General features: G+C 34.2%; 1 protein-coding gene across 1 annotated transcript in view; it reads right to left on the reverse strand.

The window, feature by feature from the left end:
- The window catches only part of LOC123694029 (integrin alpha-V-like), a 34,199-nt gene extending 15,235 nt beyond the window's left edge, over positions 1 to 18,964 (reverse strand). Inside the window, exons 1-10 of the mRNA XM_045639324.1 lie at positions 18,784 to 18,964; positions 15,094 to 15,227; positions 14,702 to 14,805; positions 14,062 to 14,176; positions 5,562 to 5,717; positions 4,177 to 4,287; positions 3,760 to 3,848; positions 2,809 to 3,033; positions 1,274 to 1,391; positions 323 to 496 (exon numbers count right to left, since the gene is read on the reverse strand). Of these exons, the coding sequence (XP_045495280.1) occupies positions 323 to 496; positions 1,274 to 1,391; positions 2,809 to 3,033; positions 3,760 to 3,848; positions 4,177 to 4,287; positions 5,562 to 5,717; positions 14,062 to 14,176; positions 14,702 to 14,805; positions 15,094 to 15,227; positions 18,784 to 18,926 (1,369 nt within the window). The 5' untranslated portion in view covers positions 18,927 to 18,964. The remainder of the gene's footprint in view (positions 1 to 322; positions 497 to 1,273; positions 1,392 to 2,808; positions 3,034 to 3,759; positions 3,849 to 4,176; positions 4,288 to 5,561; positions 5,718 to 14,061; positions 14,177 to 14,701; positions 14,806 to 15,093; positions 15,228 to 18,783) is intronic.
- Between the last annotated feature and the right edge of the window lie 1,069 nt (positions 18,965 to 20,033).

Below are 20,033 nucleotides of genomic sequence, written 5' to 3' on the forward strand. Positions count from 1 at the left end.
AATCTATATTTTAAAGCTGAAGAGATTGTGAGAGAGAGATTGACGCGCTAATCTCAGGAACTACTGATTTGAAATTTAAAATTATTTCGCTGTTAGATAGCTCATTTATCGAGGAAGGCTGTAGGATATATTATATCGCTAAAACCAACAGGAGTGTAACGCGGGTGAAACCGTGAAGCGCAGCTAGTGCTTTATAAATATGATGATGATGGTGATGATGACTGGTGATTGATTCATAATTGACAGACGTTGGTCTAACTATTTTTAATAATCTAGTTCGAAATACAATCAAAAAATAAATCAATATACTTTCTTTACTCACCATTACAGTTATTATTATCAACATCTATGCCTTTAGATATAGAGAAGCCGAAACTTCTAGAACCAGGGATTTTAATCTTTTGTACGTATTGCCCTTGTAAGCCTGATTTACTTCCCCGATAGATATATACTGAACCAGATCCATCGTCTTCCCAGGGAGCTCCGATTGCTATGTCTGAAACAATTTAGATTGAGGATAATACGGTAAGCTATCGTTTTCCTTAATTTTTTTATTGACAATTTTCACACACGGCACGATCTGATCCCATACTAAGCTCTCGCTTGTGTTATGGAAACCAGATGGCTGGTACACGAAACATACATAATATATAATTTTAAATAAATACTTATATATATAATTAACACCCAGACACAGAGCAAACATCTATGTTCATCACACAAATATTTGCCCCGGGTGGGAATCGAACCCACGACCTCTGGCTTGGAAGGCAGGCCCACTACCAATACCGGTCAGTCGATTTTATATGCCTAATGTATTTCAGATGGAATGTAGTATGTAGATAGAGGCTGATAATGATAATGGTTAAAAACATTAAAGTTTAAAAGCATTCAAATGCATTTTGAGAAATTTTTAAAGAATCGACAAAATTCGATCACCAGAGCGGCATACAAACCCACGTCTTTTTCTCGTGCCTTGGCCATGTTTAGCTTCTCGGCCACCCCGCATCATAAGGATTTTTTTACACTATTTGTCTCCTAAAATATACTTCTCTATAGAGATATCGAACCGATCCTTTGAAACTCCTATGAAAAATACCAAAAAAGCAGTTTGTCTGGTTGGTTATAATTGTGGTTATAATTATAATATATCTAGTCTCTAAATTAAAAAATTAATGTCCAAATCAAAATTTCATATTCCATTACAATTCCTCCTTGTACTTGCTTTCTAACTTTATTCCTTAAAAATAAAACAAATTAGATTTATATTTACCAGTGTATCCATCATCATCGATATCTCCCAGATCAGCAATCGATAGCCCAAAATGTGCTCCATTGCCTCCCGAACCCATGACGAAACCAGATGATTTTAGAGTTATATTATCTTGGAACTAAAAATTAATTATTATAATAAAAATCTTTGTATTCGGCGCATTTTTTAATTATTAAAACCAATTTTTCTAGGGTTTGATTTTACGCGAGTATTATACATTTAGAAATTAAAGACTTTTTAACGGATTTTAAACGCGATTTATTCATTCTATTATTTTCCCGACGTTTCGAACACTTTACAGCGAGCGTGGTCACGGGGAGACTGAGATGTTGTACGTCTTGATGGTCATTCAAAAATTGTTATTTGTGAACTACCTCCACCTATTCCTCCGTAGTTGGTATCTGGAGTATTTTTCCGGATGTTGGCAGTATTGGCTGATCGTGTCTTCTAGTCTTTTGGTACGTTTGACATGGGATTTTAAATTCTTAATAACAGGATCCCAGGTGTTAGAAAGTTTCAAACCATCTTCTCTATTGAAATTTGGATGTTTTTTAATTTCAATAGCCTCGCGCACAAGTCTTGGAAAAAATTTATTTTCTCTGGCAAGGATTTGTGGTTGGTCAAATCTTATGAAGTGGTTGTTGTCCAGTGTGTGTTCACATACCGCAGACTTCTTGTGACGCCGATGCTTGATATCCGCAATGTGCTCCTTCAGTCGGTTAGCAATGCTTCTTTTTGTTTGGCCGATGTATGAGAGACCACAGTCACAGTCTAACTTGTACACGCCTGCATCTTGTAGAGGAATATTACTTTTAATTGGTCTCAAGAATTGGTTTATCTTCTTATGCGGCTTATATATAGTTTTAATTGAAGCTCGTCGGTGGAGGTAGTTCACAAATAACAATTTTTGAATGACCATCAAGACGTACAACATCTCAGTCTCCCCGTGACCACGCTCGCGGGGTACTGTAAAGTGTTCGAAACGTCGGGAAAATAATAGAATGAATAAATCGCGTTTAAAATCCGTTAAAAAGTCTTTAATTTCTAAAACCAATTTATTCAATATGCTATAAGTTCATGGAAGAAAATATGGTAGTTATTTATTAATAACTACCATAGTATTACTACCATTTACAATAGTAAATGAAGAAACTATGGTAGTAATTTATTAATATGGAACAAGTATTTATTTATTTATAACTATACATATAATGTAGTGCTATGTAATATGGTAGTTATTAGTAGAAAAATGTTTGTAAATCCGTATCTTTTTTGGTCGATTTATTTGATCAGGATAATCCCCAAATAATGAGGACTTTACAGGCAGATAATCTCAAGGAGATTTCTTATTAAAGGAAATTGCTTGGGCGTAATTTTATAAAATCAATTAGGAAGCCTCAAGAAGGAAGCGAATAAAGAATATAATGAGATTATTACAGAACTAAATTAAGTTGTGATAATGAAAGTGTTAGAAAATAACAACCTTAAATTAAAATAAACCTTAAATTAGAAAAAAATAATTAATTTTTACTAACCTGTTTCTCTGACAAATAAACAAAAACAGCGCCCTGATTATACGTTAAAGTACCGTTTTTGCGAACATAGTTGGGTGCACCAACTAGTAAATCAGCCAGACCATCTCCATTAATATCAGTACAACATAAAGTGGCTCCAAAATAGCTTCCCAGTTGGGGACCAAAGAGCTTTGCTTTGATATGGAGGGAGTCAGTTTCTCGGGACACTGGCTCGAATATAAGTACCTTTTGGATGGAAAATATAAAGTTAATGATGAATAACATCCAACTATCCTATCCTATCCTACTATCCTACTTCCTACTAATATTATAAATGCGAAAGTATTTGAGGATATATGTGTATGTTTGTTACTCTTTCACGCATATACTACAGAACTGATTACAATGAAATTTAGCACACACATACATATAGGGTAACTTGAATTAACACATAGGATAGGTTTTATCTCGGAAATCCCACGGGAGCGGTAAATATGCGGGTTTTTCTTTGAAAACGCGGGCGAAGCCGCATGTGGAAAGCTAGTGAACAATAAATTATTACTTTAGTTACAAGATCTCACGTAAAGTGAAATGTGAAGATTGAAGTATAACTGATAATATTACAGTTATAGGTACCACAACCAATACTGTAAATGCAAAAGAATTCTGTCGATCTGTCTTTTACGCCACTATTGTTACAAAGTGGATTATTTTGTTTGTATATTTGTTATAATTCAACTATCGATTTTGAAATTTATTTGGCCAGTTGAGCTAAATATTAGCTTAATAAAATCTATTTTCAAGAAACAGGTACAGTTTAATGAGCAACGGGTATTTTTTATCTCGGATCTATGCGGAAAAAGATAAGTGGCTAGTTTTAGGACAAAGACATTTCTAGACCGTCAAAGAATATTTTATTATATCTCATTCATAAATTATTAATGGAATGAAGGAACAGTTTGAAAAACTAACCTGCCCATAACCTGATTTGGATCGCGGAGCGCCAGCGATGTAAAGAATCTTGCCATCTGTCTCGAATACTCCAGATTCAACGCTATATCCTGATAAAAACCGATTTAGATTAGAATTTATATTAAAGTTTGTAAAAACTAACTGCATTGGATGTTATTATTAGTAGTTTAGTAGTATATCGTCTTAAGTATTAGTAAGATTTAATTGACACACGCATAAAGAAACATTAGGATACCTTTTACCGAAATGGGTATATATTCTGAATTCTATACATATAATTATGCAAAACCGAAACTAGGAAAAATGAGAAAAAAAACGTGAAAATAAATTTTATCCAATGGCAAGAAAGATAAAATAAAACATTCCTTAATTTGTTATTTTTCGATATTTTTAGTTCAAATAAGAATACATTTTTACCAAGATAATCATCCGGGCCAATCTCTCTGGTGTAGTAAGGATTAGCTGTGGGCTGCTTGTTCACGAATGTACTGCGCATATCTGGTATGTACTTATATTCTACTATACCACCTGGAATATATAATACAAGGGTAGCATGTGAAATAAAGATAAAGAAAAACAAAAGGAAAATTCATAAAATTAAGGCTGGTTGCAGAGCTTGACCGACCATCAGTGCGTACGTCAGTCGCGCTTGTCATATGTATGGAAATTCATAAAACCGTTCATAGCTAGACCGACCATACGCACGCGTATTGTCATGCGCATTAGTGTCATAGTCATACACATTGTTGATGCGTATCGTCAGGACCGACGGTACGCACTGACGGTCGGTGAAGCTCTGCAACCAGCCTAAAGAAACTAAAAGTTTCAGTGTGCACTTTATACAATAGATACCGATAGCTATAATACGAGCAATTTTTTAACGTTATTAAAAAAGACAAACATTCCTAATGCCTACACAAAAGTGATATTTTTGGAGTTCTAAACGAAAGAAAATGTTTCCCAAATAATAATAACTTTAACAGAATACATGACATGTTCCAGCATTATCTTCTGAACTAAATCAAAATAATATACAATATGGAACAGCTGTTTCAATTCGCTATTCTAACAAATCTCTCCCGTGTTACATGATACCTACAGAAGCATACGATTGACAGAAATTTGCATTGAAATTCAGAACATTGTGAGGAAATATCTCAGATATATTATTATGTATCAACATCATTTCAAAATATGAGAAGACACGTAGCGTATGGATAGAATATATATTCAATTTGTAAAAGGTACCACATGTTTTAAAGCAATATTATTTCCAATGTTGAATGTGATGGCACTAGATGACGTTATCCTACGTTATCTATGAGAATGAGAATGATCTCTGTCATTTTTCTACACTGGGATTATTTATTTATTTATTTACATTACTCTAAAGTCTAAACAATCTAGAAAGAACAAAGCAGAAATTGAAAAATATTACAAAAAAGGTATCATTTGTACCAGAGGCAGCAATCTCTACTAGGCAACCTGTGGAGGAGGTGTATGAAGTTCATGGGGGTATAAATAATTATAATTAGGAATGAATACTGCTAAGACATCATTTTAATTCCCCTTGACTCAGTTCTTTCTTTATCTAATCCTACGATTTATGGAGGGCGTGGGAAGGGCGTGTGTGCCGAGCACACGTGGCAGAAGTGAAACTTCTTTGTCTTTCATACCAAATCATACCAAAATCGTCATCTTCATGACGTGACAGTATTGCTTTGAAATTTTACTCTCAACACGCCTAAAGAATGTTAGGTTCACTTCAATAGATATATTAGGTATTATTTATAATATATTACCCGTCCATTGTAAAAGACCAGGAGCTCCCATGATAAAACTATTATTTCCCGTGTCTTTCACTGATATCCCAGCTTGGCCGTACGCGTAGAAGTTCAGGTGGGTGCCATATTCCCCGAACTCTTTTCTTAATCCATCTGTCATGAATGCTTGTCTATCTGTAAATTGAAATAATCCCATTAAAATAGGTCTTTGATTTAACTAAAGTTAAACGGTTCGTTATAAGTTCGTTAGTGATACAATTATTGTCCAGTTTTTGAATACTTACGATTAAATGTTAGTAAAAAGATAAGAATATTATATGTGGGACCTTCCACATTATTGACAAGATCTTAAATAATAAACCTTATGCGCAATTTTTGTCAACCATTAAAAATAAGTCTAAAAAGATTCCTAGGTCCAAAAAGAAGTCGTTAACAAAACGCGATAAATTTTGAAGGCATAATTAAGATATTTTCACTAATGCTTCGCAGTCTTTAATAATAAGCTTTTCTTGATGTTTGATATGAATAAAGAACTGTCTCATGATAACCATTTTTTAATAATTATTTATTATGTGTGTCATTGCACTATGAAGCAGGATTAAACTTTAGGCAATCATCACGTTTGGTCAGTACTTTGACCTTGAGAATCGCAAGCTGATAATTTACTTTTTATCTAGTTTTTAAATTAAACATAATATTTAAATTAAACAATGAACAAAGAAGGAAATGACTAATGCAATGCAGATGTGATTTTAATAAAGCAGAAGAGATTCATTACTCATTAAATATTTTCATATTCTTTTGCTTCTATGATATTTGTACTAAATTACATGTATGCTTAATTTGGTTCAAACTTATAGTAATAAGTATATGGCATTATGAGTGGTATGTTCGTTTTGTTTTAAGTCTTATGCTCAGGGCCGGATCTACCCATGGGCTTTATGGGCTGCAGCCCAGGGCCCCGAGGTTAAAAGGGCCCCCTTACCCCGATAAAACCAATGGGCGATAATTTAAAAAAAAAATCTGTAGTCGGTTTTCGAAAAAAAAATGTTGAAAATCGCATACCTACTTCAATAACTTTTGCTAACATGTAAAAGGATGTTTGCATGTTGATTTTCAACTTTTAGAAAATAAATCTCATTTATTGAAACTATTTGGTTATTTTTTATACAGTGGTGGACGTTTAATTAGAAACAGTAACACAATGAAGTAGTCATCAAGTTTATTAAACATTTGTGTATTAACGTTTTAGAGATAAAGCACTATTTCATACGTAATAGAACACCCGTTTATGTAGTTTTATAAGAAATTGCTTAATTTTAATCAAACATTAGCTTAAATTAATAAAATTAAACAACTTTAAGTGCAGTCTGATTTCCGAGTATTTTCAGTAGGGAAAATAAATTAGAAACAGCATGGTTCGAGTGTTCTAAAGTCAAAACCTATTAAAATGTCGTTAATATTTTTTTCTCCTACAAATATTTGCACCATTTTTTAAACATTCTATCTAAAAGTTTCTGAAAATTAATTAACTTTGCACCAAAATGGATAAAAGTAAGATTTGTGACCCATCAACAAGAAAAATAATTTTAAGTTTACATTTTGACAAAAACTGGAGTTACACGAAAATTGCAAATCATTTAGAGTGTTTGATATAAAGATATTCAATGCTATAGTTTATTTCAAAGAGCATGGTACTTCTGATTAAGTGCCTAGAAAAGCTCGACCATGAAAAACTACTGCTCGCGAGGATAGGCAAATTCTTCTTCTTGCAAAGATTGTTTGATTGTTGTTTTTGCAAATGTGTGACAATCTCATACAGTCTAAGCCACGAGCCAACGACGTTGTAAAGTTGTTGTCTATAAAGATTATAACAATCTCAAAACAACCCCATACTATAATGTTTCCTCCGCAATGCTTTACTGTTTATTTATTATCTAAGGTTGTTGGTGAAAAGAGTTTGTATAAACAAATGTGTATGTCAAATACCTATGTGTCATCTTATAATTTCTCTCTTCCGTCTTTACCCTTCGTACTACGCGCATCGTCTAATAAAGAATCTTAAGTTTATTTAACAATCTTTGCTTTTTCCTGCCCAAAACCCATCAGGTTATGGGCCCAGGACGTTATTTTTGCTCTGTATATAATTATTTTTGAGTTTTGGCAGAATAAAAGTAATTTTATAAATAAACTAAAACGCCCGTCCATACATGTAAAAATGGCGACATCGACATCGGTTTCGACTTTAACTCCTGTGGAGAAGTTGAGCGGCATAGAAAACTACAGTAATTGGAAGTTCCAACTGAAAATGCTTCTCATTCACGAGGACTTATGGGACGTCGTTTCGGAAGATAAAACTGAAGATGTCAAAGATGCGGCTCATATGAAGAGATCTCAGAAAGCTCTTGCTAAGATCTGTTTGTCAGTAAAGCCCTCGGTTTTTACGCATGTAAGGAACGCAGAGACGGCGCGGGATGCATGGATTAATTTGCAAAAGGCGTACGAAGACAAGGGGTTGTCAAGGAGACTGAGTTTGCTTCGTCTTTTGTTTGCAACAAAATTATGCGAATGTGAAAGCATGGAAGCTTACGTTGCGAAGATTAGCGACCTAAGTCAACAGCTGAACGATATTGGTTCACCTCTGGAAGACGATTTCGTTGCAGTTCTCTTACTGAGTGGCTTGTCTCAAGACTTTGATCCACTCATAATGGCACTTGAAAATTCTAATATCAAGTTGTCGAGTGAAGTGGTCAAAGCGAAGCTCATGCAGGAGAAGCATCGACGTGATGAAAAAGGTGACACGAGTTCAACAGCGTTGGTGGCGGCACGTAAGAAAATCAAATGCTTTAAGTGCAAGAAGCTTGGTCACTTCTCGAGGAACTGTAAATCTGTGAAACCAGTTAAGGCGGAGAGCTCAACAAACCAGTTACTATTGACAGCATTATCAGCTTGTGTGCAGAATGATATATGGTTAATAGACTCTAGTGCTCATATGTGTCATGACAGGAATATACTAAATAACTTTGTTCCTGGTTATGTGTCTGAAGTCAAGATGGCTAACGGTGAAAAATTATTTACTGCTGGTCGTGGTGATGTAAAAGTAAATTTAAAATTAGGCGTCAAAACAATCAGTGAAGTTTATCATGTACCGAACTTAGCTACAAACTTGTTGTCAGTCAGTGCGTTAACTAGGAAGGGTTTTAGAGTTATTTTTAATGAAAAATGTTGTAATATATTCTATGGTAAAAAGCTAGCAGCTACAGCTGTACATAAAAATGGTGTTTATCAATTAGAAACTGCAGAATCTGTTAGAGAGCGTGATCTGTGTGTGGTAGGATGTGGTGGCTGTTCTATGTTTTCAGGGAATAGTGTAGAATCTGCGACTACCAAGGTAAATACAGAAGCTCAAGATTTAGTGCAGAAGAAAGCATCTGAGAGCTGTAAGAAAGAAACTGAGCTGAGTTTCCAGGCGGCTGCTAACTCTGTTACGCAGGAGACATGGCACAGGAGACTAGGACATCTCAATATGAGGAGTATGCATTTGTTAATGAAAGGTATGGCTAGTGGTATTACTTATGATAAATCACAGTTCAGTCAATGTGAAGCTTGTGTTAAGGGGAAGCTTAGCAAATTACCTTTTCCTAAGAAGGCACAAAGTAGGTCAAATGAACTGTTAGGTGTTGTACACAGTGATTTATGCGGGCCTATGCCAGTGAAATCTTTCGGTGGTGCTAGTTACTTCCTCACGTTTATTGATGATTGTAGTAGGAAAACATGGATTTATTTTCTGAAAAATAAGAGTGAAGTTTTCGATAACTTCAAACATTTCAAGGCAATGGTGGAGAACCAAACCAATAGAAAAATAAAATTGTTGAGGACGGATAATGGAGGCGAATATGTCAATTCTATATTCCAGAAATATTTGAAGGATAACGGCATCATTCACCAGACTACCATACCGCACTCGCCTCAGCAGAACGGTGTTGCTGAGCGGGCCAACAGGACAATCGTCGAGAAGGCTCGCAGCATGTTACGAGACGCAGGCTTAGATGGGCAGTTCTGGGCAGAAGCGGTCAATACCGCTGTTTATTTGAAGAACCGGTCCCCTACAAAAGCAGTCTACGGTAGCACGCCAGAGGAAAAATGGACTAATGAGAAGGTGAATCTTAGCCATTTACGTATATTTGGTTGTGTGGTTTATGCCTTGACACAGAATCGTAAGAAATTAGATTCAAAATGTAAACCTTACATTTTTGTAGGATATTGTGAAAATAGTAAGGGTTATAGATTGATTGATCCAGAGAATCTCAGCAAAATTATTAAATCAAGGGATGTTGCTTTCTTTGAAAACAAATTCTATACAAAAAACACTGAAAAATGTGAAAATGGTGATTTTTTCATGATGAGATTGTAACTAATCCCAGAAGACAGTGTATTTTTGAGTTAGATGACTCTGACAGCAGTAGTTCTGTTGATCCTTCCGATGTCACTTACATTCCAGGTGAATCGACACTTGAAGATGCGATGGATACATCGGAATATGACAGTGCGTGTACTGCAATGCTGACCTGCATTGGAGATGAACCAGAGACAGTTCAAGAAGCTCTAGGAGGGGCTGAAGCTGTTCACTGGAAGAAAGCAATGGCTGATGAGTATCAATCATTTATTAAAAATAAATGTTGGACATTAACTGATCCACCTAAAGATCAAAAACCGATTAAGTGCAAGTGGGTTTTTAAGAAAAAGAAAGATCTTGATGGAAATCTAAAGCAGTATAAAGCCAGATTGGTATAAAGTAAAAGGCTGTGAGCATAAAGTATATAAATTGCATAAAGCAATTTATGGCCTAAAGCAAGCTTCGAAGTCTTGGTATGAAAAGATAAACCATGTGTTGGTTACAAAACTTTGTTTCAGAAGACTGTCTTCAGAGCCCTGCGTGTATTTTAAATCAAATGGTGAAGAATTAGTCATCATTGGGTTGTATGTGGACGATATATTATTATTTTCAACCAGAAATTCACAAATGAAAGTTGAAATAAAGAAGAAACTCATGCAAGAATTCGAAATGAAGGATTTAGGGCCAGCCAGCCATATACTTGGTATGCGCATCACAAGAAACCAAGATAATATCTATCTTGATCAGTCTAGTTACATAAAGAATGTTTTAGACCGTTTTCATATGACTGACTGTAAGCCAGCTCAAACTCCAATGGAATCGGGATTGAAACTTGTAAAGGCTGATAAAAAGGAGGAGAATTTGGAATATAGAAATTTAATTGGTTGTTTAAATTATAATTATTTCAGTTAGCTCCAGGCCAGACATCGCGCACGCGGTAAGCATGCTGAGCCAGTATAATGATTGTTATGATCAGCGTCATTGGAAGGCCGCGAAACGCGTACTACGGTATTTAAAGGGTACTGTAAACTACAAACTTGTTTTTAGTAGAAGTGGTCTAGACATCAATGGGTATATTTATGCTGACTGGGCTTCGTGTGAGGTCGATCGTAGGTCGTACACTGGGTTTGTGTTTCAAATTGGGAACTGTTCTGTATCGTGGGAAAGTAGAAAACAGCGAACAGTCGCTCTTTCTAGCATAGAAGCAGAATATATGGCTCTATCAGATTCTTGTAAAGAAGCGTTATTCATAAGAACTCTGTTGTATGAATTGTTAGGTAGGCATTGTTCTGTTACGATTTTTAATGATAACCAATCAGCACAAAAATTGTGTAAGAATCCTATGTATCATGCTCGTACGAAACATATAGATGTGCGGCATCATTTTATAAGAGAAGTTGTAAAAGATAATATTGTTAATTTGAATTATTTGTGTACTTCTGAAATGACTGCCGATATTTTAACAAAACCACTTACTAAAGAAAAGCATTATAAGTTTGTAACGTGTTTAGGTTTACAATAAATTTGTTAAATTCTTAAATTGTAAAAACTAAACTTGTTTAATGTTGTACAATAATTATGTACCTACACATTTGTTTAAGGGCCAGTGTTGGTGAAAAGAGTTTGTATAAACAAATGTGTATGTCAAATACCTATGTGTCATCTTATAATTTCTCTCTTCCGTCTTTACCCTTCGTACTACGCGCATCGTCTAATAAAGAATCTTAAGTTTATTTAACAATCTTTGCTTTTTCCTGCCCAAAACCCATCAAAGGTATGGTTATCTGGACGACGCGCGTATCCTTTGCCATCAGAATTGATTAAATTAATTTGTTTCGTCCCAAAATAAAACTTTTTCACTTGCGGACTGTCCACAAGCAATATTTCTTAGTAAATGCTTATCGTCATTCCCTAATAAGAAGCTGTACTTTCCTGGCCACTTTCACAAACAATTTTGCCTCGACTTACCACCTGCAAATCGATCTCATCGACACAATGGCGTGGTTCATCTTCGGAAAAACCTAATTTTATAATAGAATTTGAGCTTTTAAATGGATCCATCTTTGCCAAAAGAATCATTTGCCTATCCTCGTGAGCAGTGATTGTTCGACCTTTTCTAGACACTTGATCAGAAGTACCATGCTTTTTGAAATAGACTATAACATTGAATATCTTTTTATCGAACACTTTTGTCTGTTGTCGAAAGCTTTTGTCAAAATGTAAACTTAAGAGTATATTTCTTGTTGATGGGTCACAAATCTTACTTTTACCCATTTTTATTGCAAAGTTAATTAATTTTCAGAAACTTTTAGATATAATGTTTAAAAAATGGTGCGAATATTTGTAGAAGAAAAAAATATTAACGACATTTTAATAGGTTTTGACTTTAGAACACTCGAACCATGCTGTTTCTAATTTGTTGTCCAGACTGAAAATACTCGGAAATTAGACTGCACTTAAAGTTTTTTAATTTTATTAATTTAAGCTAACGTTTGATTAAAATTAAGCAATTTCTTATAAAGCTAGATAGAAACGGGTGTTCTATAATTACATATGAAATAATGCTTAATCTCTAATACGTTATTATACACAAATGTCAAATGAATTTGATGACTACTTCATTGTGTTACGTGTTTCTAATTATACGTCCACCACTGTAGGTACCTTCCTATATAAAATAACCAAATAGTTTCGCGGGGCGCAGCTAGTTTATCTATAGGTATACATAATAACAACTAGCTGCGCCCCGCGATTTCACCCACGTGGCTCAGATCCTGTTGGTCTTAGCCTGATGATATTATAATAGCCTTCCTCTATAAATGGGCAATCTAACACCGAAATAATTTTTTAAATCGGTATCAGTAGTTCCTGAGATTAACGCGTTCAAACAAACATACAAACTCTTCAGCTTTATAATATTAAGTTATAAGTATAGATACTAGTATAGATATATATTCATGACTTTATTTCATATATTACAAAAATATAACTTAAAAAGTAGCGGAGAAATGAGCACTAGATTGTCATCCGACTTAGCCTTAGAGCATTTAACCAACGACTTAGCAGTTGGCAACGCGCTTAAAGAAGTTTCACTTCAAAAATGCACTTTTTACTCTTTTTAGAGGGCTATATAAATAGGCTTATTTTAAAGCCATGTTTTTTTACCAAACCGTTTCGAAAAAACTTGTTATTTCCCTCATAATAATAATTGATAATGACTTTTTTTTTTCGATAAATTAATATTTATTTGTACTCGTTTATTCAAATACTTTTTTTTTATTAATACAGATTTATTATAACTATCAACTATTGTGATTTTTTAACGAAATGCGTTATTCGGTTATTAAGAAGTGTTTTAACTCTTATGTACGAGCCCGAACGAGTTATGGCCCAGTCATGTAAGGTTAAATTAGGTAAGAATCTCGGAATTCGAGATACCCAGCAGTAAGTCTGTAAATACTTGTATATTGACACCCTAAAAGTTGTCTCAAAATCTACATTTGGTAGGGTGTAAAGAACTATTAAATTTCAAGGTCAAAGGTCACAAAAACGGTTGTATGCGCTTTCTTTGGAAATATCTCATTTCTTATGGGTTTTTTGCTATTTGTATTTATTATCAATATTGTAGAATATAAAATTCTCCACAAATTTTGTTTAAAAAATTTTGTATACGGTGAACCGTTTTCGAGATAGAGGGTGGAGAGCGCGCGGTCACAGCATCACTTCATCGACATTTCAACCGTGTATATTATAAGTTCACTTTGTTTGTCACTTTGTTTGTCCGCGATAGACTCCTGAACGAATGAAACTATTTAAAATCAAATTTGATTATGTTAAAATAACAAAATTGCGAAAGCAAGTATTAAGAAAATATGAACATTTCCAAAAAAAAAGGCCCCTGGGTAGTTTCAGCCCAGGGCCCCACAAGTTCACGGTCCGGCCCTGCTTATGCTATAAATTATGTCGACCAGACGACCAGTGGCTGAATCCTAGTAGGTACTATAAAGATCAGATTTAATGAAAATGTATTCTAAAGCTTCATCGGATCATTATATAAATTGGCACACCCATAATACTTTTATAACCTGTAATAAATGAAGTTTGCAATTTGTTTAAACTCACTCATTTCTTTCAACGGGAAGAGGGTAGCTGCCCGAAATTGTCCCTGTATGTAACACGCGCCGTTCGCCAATAAATGAGTCGTTTTGTATGGCACAGCCCATCGTGGAGCGCAGACCTGCAAGATTTTATGATATTGTGAGGAATTTAAATTAACTTCCGTGGGTAGTTATTGGAACGAAGTTTTGGAACGAAGTTCCTTATCGCCCGTTGTGAAAGGGGGCTAGACGGAAAAAATTCTTAAGAAAAGTTGTCACGACACTTTTTGCTAGAGTTGTGCGGCGCGCGCGTGGTTCTCTGTCAGTCTCTCTCGAACTTAACACTTCGTTCCATCCGGATGTCCCTTGACATCGCTCAAGTTTTTTTTTGCATTGTAGTTAGAATAATACTTCTTTTGTTAAATTATAGAGATCCCGATTTTAATTAGCAGAGTTAAATTATTTTATTCGTATGAGACTGAAGTTTTACCTGTTGCTGAGAAAATCCAGATAGCCTATTTTAAACTAAAACTGACAGAAAATATTACCAGAACGTTTCCAAAAGTTATGAAACTCTAATTTCCAGAATATCTTTAAGGTACTCCATTAGTACTTATAAAGAATTGTCCAACTATGACATTGTAGTATTATTATTACTTTATTACCAATAATTTTCCAGTAGGTACGGTTGAAATAGTGGCTCCAAACCACATGTCCTCCCTGAAGAAGTATGAATATGAAGCCATTTTACTAAACGTGATTTCTTGTGCTGAAATTACAATAATTTTAAATTTGATTGTATTAATTCTAGACATGGTGAAAAAACTGAAAATGGATGTCATAACTTATAATATATCGTAGGTTTGGATTGGCAGGCTTTAACCACGCCAGAGAGGACAATTATGATATTACCTGTATTAAGAAAATTAGAACAATATTTTTGGTATTACTTTCGAGGTAGGTACCTTACTCTTATTTGCATACGGATTCAGTTTATGGATTATCATCTATAATTTTTTTTAGATTAGAAGTATTTTCAACAATAAATTCTCATTACCTCCATCATCGATCCCCAGTGGTCTACACGTAACATTCTTAACATTTAGCTCAGTCAGCCCACATTTGAACACTGCACCAGAAGTCACGTTGGAATTAAACCGGTTCTTAGCTTTAGGTGCACCTATGTACAGCCTGGAAGAAATGATATATTTATTGATTATTGACGTGATTTTAAAAGAGCAACTATGGAGTTTCTTGCCGGTTCTTGTCCATAGATACTGCTTTCCGAATCGTTTGTAAATGTTCAAAATATGTAATGACGATTCAAAAGTGCTTCTCGAAGAAGTCTTGTTGAATAAATAAATGTTTGAGTTTGAGTTTATTTAATAATACGTGTAAATTATTGGATAGAATACAATGAAAAGATCGTGTAGCTTGACATCAGGTAATCAGTAATTCAGAGAACAGATGCTATTTTCCAGTTAAAAAATGAAAACCTAACTATCCAGATGATAACATTGTTTTTACGTTTACGATCATTTATTTACCTACCTACCTATGTGGACCTAAGTTCCGACGTGAAATACGGACTATCTAAAAATTTGATTAACTTAAATTTCAAGGATAAATTATTTAACCCTTCATATATTTATAATTTATAATTTATATGTACACCTTATATCCAACCGCAGAAGTCTGGTCTAGATTTCCTCATCAAAACAAAAGAATTGTTGAATGATTCATAATTTACTCATACATAATTCATATAAGCACATTCTGATAAAAAAAACTGTCCATAATATGATTTATCCCAAGTACTTTTTTGTCGAACTGTGGCCATCTCCGATTATAACACTAAAAAACTTAACATAATATTTTGACAGAATTTATCAACTTATTACCGGAAAGTACTTTTGGAAGTACTTTTTTATCAAAAGACCAGCATAGTTGCCGTTCCCGTGGAATTTCCGGGATAAAATCTATCCTATGTGATAATCAAAATTACCCTCTACATTTATGTTAAATTTCATTATAATCGATTCAGTAGTATTTGCGTGAAAGAGTAACAAAACACACACCTACACACATCCTCACAAACTTTTGCATGATTGATTGCAGATGAATTCTAAGTGAAACTATGTGGGGTTTTCTTTGAAAACGCGAAGCCGCGGGCGGAAAGCTATCTAGTACTTAGGTACATAGGTAGGTACTATCAGTATGGATCTATCTTATGGACAAATGTTAAAGTCATTAAAAATATCTGTAAAATATCCAGGTGATGCAAATAATACATTGTTAAAGGCATATTATGCAGTCAGAGTAAATAATCAGCTACTTATAAAGTCCTAGTTGCAAAATGCACTGAATGAATCACCACAATGATTCATAAGCTCGTCTGTACTTTTTATTAACAACGTGAATTTAATAAATTAATGTTTTTGTTAATTTGGATGTGGGAATATTTTAATCGTGCCAAATATAACCTATAAATTTTCTTGAATGCACCTAAAATCTAAGTACCTACCTATGTTTTATAAGCCTCCCAATACAACGGACTGACATATTATATTTTATTTATTTCAGAAACATTCTCAGCTTTATTGCAATAGTCATACAAATGCATCCATCCATGTAGCTTGACATCAGGTCATTAATAATCAGTAATTCAGAGAACAGATGCTATTTTCCAGTTAAAAAATGAAAACCTAACTATCCAGATGATTACATTGTTTTTACGTTTACGATCATTTATTTACCTACCTACTTATGTGGACCTAAGTTCCGACGTGAAATACGGACTACTTATCTAAAAATTTGATTAACTTAAATTTCAAGGATAAATTTAAGCCTTCATAATATATTTATATGTAAACCTTATATCCCACCGCAGAAGTCTGGTCTAGATTTCCTCATCAAAACAAAAGAATTGTTGAATGATTCATAATTTACTCATACATAATTCAAATTTACAAACATTCTGATAAAAAAACTGTCCATAATATGATTAATCCCAAGTAGGTACACAGAAATTTTTGTCGAACTGTGGCCATCTCCGATTATAAAACTGAAAAAACTTAACATAATATTTTGACAGAATTTATCAACTTATTACCGGAAAGTACTTTTGGAAGTACTTTTTTATCAAAAGACTAGATTTCCGCCCGCAGCTTCGCCCGCGTTTTCAAAGGAAAACAGCATAGTTGCCGTTCCCGTAGAATTTCCGGGATAAAATCTATCCTATGTGATAATCAAAATTACCCTCTACATTTATGTTAAATTTCATTATTATCGATTCAGTAGTATTTGGGTGAAAGAGTAACAAAACACACACCCACACACATCCTCACAAACTTTCGCATGATTGATTGCAGATGAATTCTAAGTGAAACTATGTGGGGTTTTCTTTGAAAACGCGAAGCCGCGGGCGGAAAGCTATCTAGTACTTAGGTACATAGGTAGGTAGGTACTATCAGTATGGATCTATCTTATGGACAAATGTTAAAGTCATTAAAAATATCTATAAAATATCCAGGTGATGCAAATAATACATTGTTAAAGGCTTATGCAGTCAGAGTAAATAATCAGCTACTTATAAAGTTCTAGTTGCAAAATGCACTGAATGAATCACAACAATGACTCATAAACTCACCTGTACTTTTTATTAACGTGAATTTAATAAGTAAATTAAAATTTTTGTTGATTTAGATTCGGGAATATTTTAATCGTGCCAAATATAACCTATAAATTTTCTCGAATGCACCTAAAATCTAAGTACCTATGCTTTATATGCCTCCTAAGTCCTAATACAACGGACTGATGACACATATTTATTTCAGAAACAAAAAATTCTTTATTTCAATAGTCATACAATTGCATGCATGCATGGAATTTTAAGCTATTGTAAAGCTTCTATCGCAGGCCTTGACTGGAGCGCGGGGACCGAATCTAGAAATTCCATAACGAAAAACCTCACGCTCCCCACTCCGACGGGCGGAGGAGTGGCTTGAAGGCATGCTATGCAACAGCTTTACCGCGGCAGTCCCCGAGTGCCACACTTTTTTTTATTTATTTCTAGGACATATCGGTTTCCTTACAATGTATTGAAATCTATCATATTATGAGCACTGCGATTACTAACCAACATTATACAAGGTAGGTAAAAGTAGGTAAAAAGTTTATACATAATAATACTAATAAAATTATACCTAGGTAGTCATAATAGAAACTAGCGGTCCGCCCCGGCTTCGCCCGTGTAAAATGTAGCCTAAATTCTTTCTCAGGGTCTAAAGATTGTCTGTGCCTTTCATCAAAATCGGTTGAGAGGTTTAAGCGGGAAAGCGTAACAGACAGACAGAGTTACTTACGCATTTATAATATTACTAGCTTAATCCACCCGCGGCATCGCCTGCGCAGTCAAAGTAAAACCCGCATAGTTCCCGTTCCCGTGGGATTTCCGGGATAAAACCTATCCTATGTCCTTTCTCAGGTATCAAAATATCTCTATACCAAATTTCATGCAAATTGGTTCAGTAGTTTAGGCGTGATTGAGTAACAGACAGACAGTCTGTCTGTCTGTTACTCAATCACTGTGTCAGAGTTACTTTCGCATTTATAATATTAGTATGGATACCTAAGCCGGGATTAGGTATTTGTTCTCTCAAATTGTTGTCAAAATGAATATAATGGAAACCTAAAGTTTAGATAGCACTGACCGAATAATACTTATCATCAATTAAATAAAACTTACTCTGAATTATTTAAAACTACCGAATAACCGAAATAATCCGACACAACATTTGGTTGAAATGACACCAACGATTTTATATGAAACACGTCACAATTACAATTATTAATAAACAAAATAGATATAAAAATGTTAAAAATAAACATTGTTTATATTTGTTTACAATCACATGTTCTCACTACCATTGCGATTACTAAACTGACAGTCGTTAAAGATAATGTAATAATATTATGTATTCAATAAAATTGTTATGACGAAGTAAATAGAGAAGTTTGTTTTATATCGCATTAGCTAATTACATTATTGGAATAGTAAATTTATAATGATGATTCAGAGGCTTTCTTGTTTAAATGCTTAGACGGCTCAATTTTGTAGTTTATGTGGTGCCTGGTGATTTAAACGTCTTGAAAAAAAAAACGACGTGTGACACTCGGGGACTGCCGCGGCCGCTGTAAAGCTATTGCATGCTATGCCTTCAAGCCGTGGGGAGCGTGAGGTTTTTTCGTTACGGAATTTCTGTCCCCGCATTCGGTCCCCGCGCTCTAGGCCCGCGATAGAAGCTATGCAATAGCTTAAAATTGAACGAACTTGAATATTTTCTCTTTTTCGCAGTGAATATGATATTATATGTCAGTTTTATTTCTAGGTATTTGTATCTACTAAAATATATTCTTACCTTTTTGTAGACAGGACCCGGACCTTCAGTTAATTATTATAATATGCTCATTGCTCAGGCATTAACCACTGTACCAAAGAGGTCATACGTTATCAAACAGAAGAAATAAAAATAACCTTTTTTTATGGTAGGCTTTTTTGAATAAAATAGGTGCATGAGAAGAAATTATGGCTTTACTGGATATAATAAAGTAATTAAATACTTTAGCAGCAATTTGAACGTTAGTATAATTGCACGCCATTAGTTAATTAATAAACAAACGAATCAGTATAAATGAAAAAGTAACAATACAAAAAAATTTAGGTACTTACAAGAAATCTTATAAAAAGGGTTTTGAAGTAAAAAGCTAATTGTTTGAGGGTATTATTAAAATTTATATTATTCATGATATTATCAAGATTCAAAAAGGTAGTTTCAAATAATTAACAGTGATTTGTTTGGCTTTATCTGTTTGTGTGGTTGGAAATACTTGCGTAAAAGAAAAATTTAAATCAGGAAAAAGTTGCATCGGATCGAAAAATTGAAAACCGAGTAAATGGGTAGGTATGTAAGTACTATGTAAGTAATTTGACTGAAT

Source organism: Colias croceus, chromosome 8 (genome assembly GCF_905220415.1).
Source record: "Colias croceus chromosome 8, ilColCroc2.1".
NCBI classification, from domain to species: Eukaryota; Metazoa; Arthropoda; class Insecta; order Lepidoptera; family Pieridae; genus Colias; species Colias croceus.